The sequence below is a fragment of the Cyprinodon variegatus genome, unplaced genomic scaffold (assembly GCF_000732505.1).
Source record: "Cyprinodon variegatus isolate N-32 unplaced genomic scaffold, C_variegatus-1.0 Scaffold275, whole genome shotgun sequence".
Taxonomy (NCBI): Eukaryota; Metazoa; Chordata; class Actinopteri; order Cyprinodontiformes; family Cyprinodontidae; genus Cyprinodon; species Cyprinodon variegatus.
In genome coordinates, this window is record NW_015150728.1 from 73,741 (window position 1) to 78,440 (window position 4,700).

The following is a 4,700-nucleotide window of genomic DNA, read 5'->3' on the forward strand; positions in this document are numbered from 1 at the left end:
GAAATCCTAGAAAGTAGCTTTTGAACCAAAAGTTTTAAGCCGTAAAAATTATCTTGTTATTGTTCCTGTTCGAATAAAGTTAATCAAAAATTGTGCAAACCTAACATTTTGCTGTAAACATGCCAGATGAACCTTCACCCTCTCTAAAAACTTTAGATGCTGGGACATGTAGTTTTCACTCTGGATGTATCCTCAACAATTCATCACTTTATAAACTACAATTCCCAGGTAGCAATGCTAGGTTGGGGGCTGGACGCTCAGGGATATGCTGCTCTCCTTGGTGTCTGCTGCTCAATGTGCTTCTGGAACATTTGATGGCCCGCAAGAGTCCGCTGAGTTTAAAGTTGACCCAAAACAGTGCGTAAGTTCAGGTTTACCTTCTTTAGCTGTAGAATACTTCCCCACAGAGCTAATTACAGCTTATTTCACAGAGAGCCAGCTTCACAGCGCCTTTAGCTCAAAGCTAACTAGTTTCAATAGCAAAGTTGGCTACTGTTCAGAACGTGGCCTTTCCTAACCTCCGTTTCCTTCTCATTTTAGCGAGGAAGTTAAGTCTTGCTTAGGATATTAACATTCTCCGTTCCCCTGGATTTTTTTGGTTGAGCTATTTTTAACTAAGGAAACTAGATCCGTGGTTTTTGTCCTCCAGCATGCCCAATGTCAGCTAGCTTAGCATGACTGAATACAACAGCTATACACTATTTTCAAACTTTCACACATAGCTTCTTAAAGAAAGGATTAGGGCACACTGGAAAAAAAAAGTAAACTGATTTTTAAATATTTCAGTTTAATATGAAGAAAAAGTCAGAATTCTGACTTTTTTTCTTAGAATTTTTATTTTAATCTCAGAATTGTGGATCTTAATGTAGATGGGCACCATGAAGGAAGGGATGTGGGAGCACCCAGCTTCACTGACAAAGAAGTGAGTTGTTTGTGAGGGCCATTAACATATTTGTGAAAAATGACGGAATTAGGCGACTTTTTACATGTCTAAGGGATCCCTGGTGATGCCATTGCATTAATGGAAGAGCAGGTGGTAATCAAAACAAGAGAGCTAGTTTAGTCTCTAAAACAGACATGGCTAATGCTTAATGCTATCGTGTTTGTTAGCTGGCAAAATTCTGAGGAAAAAAAAGTCAGAATTCTGAATTTTTTTCTCATACTAAACTGAAGTATTTAAAAACCAGTTAACTTTTTCAGTGGCCAGAATCCTCTTCCATAGACATTCCTCCAATATAATGGTGTTACTATTTTCTTTTTTTCTGTAATGCCATTGCTGTGTTGCAATATATCAGTCATGTTGAGCAATGTATGTCCTGAATTTGTGCTGAATACTGGGAGACTCCTTGTAACTTATGAGCTATTAAATGTCATAAAATGAGTTCTTTGAATATTAGATCAGCTACACTTAAATGACTAACTTAATTTGGTAATGCTATCATAGCTTCTGTCAACTAGATTTTCTCCATACAGTCACAGATTAATTGACGCAATGTATAAAATCTTTAAAAGATTAATTCATGTGGATGTGAGACAACAAACACTGTTTTCATCTACTTTACTTCACTGAATTGCAGAAATTAAGATATCTACAGCAATCTCTTGGCCTAAGAGAGCTCCTAAAGTAATACAAATAAGTAATGTGGAGGATTTTAAATTAAGTTCTTTCAGTCCATTAAGCTCTATAACTTTTATATACATAAATAGAAAACTATTTATATAGAGACAAGTTAAACTTTGTAAAAAAAATACTTATTTGATTTAGTGGCCATAAATAAAACCGTTCAAAAAGATGTGTTGTATTGCCATTTAAAATAAAGTGTAGCCTTTTTTCCAACGGCCTGGAAAGTGCAAAACAATATTTTCATCTTGTGTTAGTGTTGATATAGCAATCAGAACACTCTCAGTTGCTGTGGCATGGGTTGTTTCGATTGAGCCTGAGACATGGACATCCAGCCAATGTTGCGTTTACTGCGTTTGTGATCACTAACGAGCTCTAGTTCCCTATACTGACAGCCAGCGACAAATTGCGTCCAATCTTTTTTTGCTGCACACTGAGCAGCTCATTAGCTTGGCATTGTCATTAAAAAAAAAAAATCTCTTGCAAATAAAAAAATTTGACATTCACTACGTAATAAAGGGGGTTCTTAAAACTGCTTATTTTGTTGCAGAAAACAAAATGGTCAAAGCAAACATTTTGCATATGTATGCGTTGCTCTGAGTTAGGAATATATTAAGCTGCGTAGGTAACCTTACAAGACTTTTCCCTGGAAAGGTTTTCCATCCTAAAAATATGTTTTCCTGGCTGAAACTATAGCTAGGAAGACAGAAGGTGGAAAATGAAAGCGGCATATTAATCTGAATAATGATTAGCACAACATAAGACCTATAGTCATTAACTGATAACCTCCCCCAAAATATATTTCTAAAGTAATTTTCAGGCTCTGGGGGCTATAGATCCTCACTGCCCCTCCTCATCCGGAGGTTTTCTTTTAGAAGGCTTGCTTCTTCCAACCTTATACCACATCAGTGAGTTGTTAAATGACTTGGTTTTGTTGGTGTTCTCTGTGTATGCGTGTCTGTCTGTTGGCGTGACGAACAGACCGCAGAGGAACAAAAGGACAGAGGGGGGACTCGCCAAAATAAAAGACGTAGGATGTTACTGAAGCCCAACTGTGGTCCAAACATTTACTCATCTTGTGGCGAATGGTGTTCTGTAATTTAATGAGGCATTTTAAAGCGTGTGGACACCTTGCCAAACTGCATTGATACTGTCTCACAGGATACTGACACCTGCTGGACCTTTAAATACACTACAAGCAGCTTATCTGAAACACTAAACTGAATTGATTTGATGACCTAGTACTATGATAAGATTTAAGTTATAATAGGTTATAATATTTCATATACATGTTTAAATTAAAAATATCTTTGATATTTTTATATGCAGCCAATAAATAATATATCTCATAAGGTGAAAATTCAGGGGAAAATGTGAATCAGGATGCTTGTGGACTAGGCTCTTATATAATTTCAAAACAATTAATACCGTAAAAACATTAAATAAACTAAGAGTCAATTTGAAATTAACTTTAAATTAGATACGTTGAGTGATAACTGAGAGGAAAAGGATGACGCAACGAAAAAATTAAAATAAAAACACCCAAGGGCTGAAAAGTTCCTGTTTCTTTTAGGCTGCTCCAAAATTCTGGATAATGTAATAATAAACTGCAAAATTTGAGACATATTTTTTTTTAGCAGATGAATCATGTTGACAGTTTATTGAGTCAGTCAGTTAGAAAAAAACTCCTGTATCAGTCACATGACTTTCATAAAACGACACGCGCACCGATACAATGTTTTGCTCTATGGGCTCTACGCATGCACTTATGCATCTGTGGTGCTGGACCCATCACTAGGACTCTGGCATTGACTCGGCAAATGAAAAATTTCTCATTTGGCGAGTGTTTATTTCAGACTCTGACCAGTGGGTATTATTTCTAAGTTAAGATGATTGTTTATATTTATTTCCCTACAGTCTGTGATTGAACATCAAGGCAGCGGGGGGGAAAAGACTTGAAGTTAAGGTTGAGGAAGATGATGCAGCACATCCTTACTCACGGGACACTGTGGCGGATGGTGGCTGTGCGCTCATGCTCAGTGGGTGCAGCTGTTCTTGAACATCAACTGGCGCCCAGGTTCTGTATTCTCCGTCTGTCGCTGCTACAGCCTGTTGGCCAACGATGGATCTCCGCTTCAGCTTCCTGCAAAGTAGCAGATCAGCCTAAGGAGTCTCCACGTGATGACAGGGTGTATCCTGCGTCTACAACTCCATCACCGAACACCTCGAAAGAGGAGGCTGAGTGTGTAGATGTGGACCCGCTGCAGGACAAGTCCATTAGCCTTTTCCAGAGGTTTAAGAAGACCTTTAAGCAGTATGGGAAGGTGATGATACCCGTCCATCTGGCAACGTCCTCCGTCTGGTTTGGAACCTTCTATTATGCTGCCATGCAGTGAGTTCTGTTCATTAATATTTGATACAAAAGAGATTTTTCCAGATTCTGTATGTTAAATTATGTTGTTTTTTTTTTGTTTTTTTTACAAGTTTGTGACTGAATAGATCACTTCCTGTTTTTGGCATTTTGTGATTTTTCTTTTCTTAAAGTTTTAATGAAGGTCTTGTTTTTTTGTTTGAATTTGTCCCACAGTGGTGTGAATGTGGTGCCGTTCTTGGAGATGATCGGTTTACCAGAATCACTGGTCGGCCTTTTGAGAGATTCCTCCAGTGGCTATGCACTGACTGCCTATGCCATGTACAAGGTAGTTTAAACACTCGGGTTTGGGGAACAAATCATTCAGTCTGAACTTAATGTGGGATAAAGACAGGTACCGAAAAAAAAAGGGGTTTATCTGTTTTCTTTCCCAAAATAATTTTTCAAAGTTTTTTCAAGGAGACAGAAGCAGAGATACTTTTTGACTATAATCATTCACTTAAAAATCTTAGATGTTTTAGGTTTTAAACATGAACATAGTCATGAATGCCTGCTGTCAGTGGACAGTTAGCTGCCACAGAACTGCTGCACAACATAACTTTTCTTAGCTATTTTTGTGTGCGTTTCCAGGATTGCGTCGTCTTTTACAGTTGCTTTTTCTATGTCTGCTTCTGTCTCCTTGAACCCCAGTCGGCCTCAGCAGATGGC

The 4,700-nt window shown here is 38.0% G+C and overlaps 1 protein-coding gene across 2 annotated transcripts; it reads left to right on the top strand.

The window, feature by feature from the left end:
- Positions 1-220: 220 nt before the first annotated feature.
- Positions 221-4,343, top strand: fam210a (family with sequence similarity 210 member A). Of its 2 annotated transcripts, none has more exons than XM_015383067.1 (3): positions 221-361; positions 3,539-4,013; positions 4,209-4,343. In XM_015383067.1, exons 2-3 carry the CDS (start codon positions 3,598-3,600, stop codon positions 4,327-4,329), a joined length of 537 nt encoding a protein of 178 aa, XP_015238553.1. In that variant the 5' UTR covers positions 221-361; positions 3,539-3,597; the 3' UTR covers positions 4,330-4,343. The 2 variants fall into 2 exon arrangements, with proteins under 2 accessions (XP_015238553.1, XP_015238554.1); XM_015383068.1 differs by having other exon boundaries at positions 227-357.
- Positions 4,344-4,700: the final 357 nt, after the last annotated feature.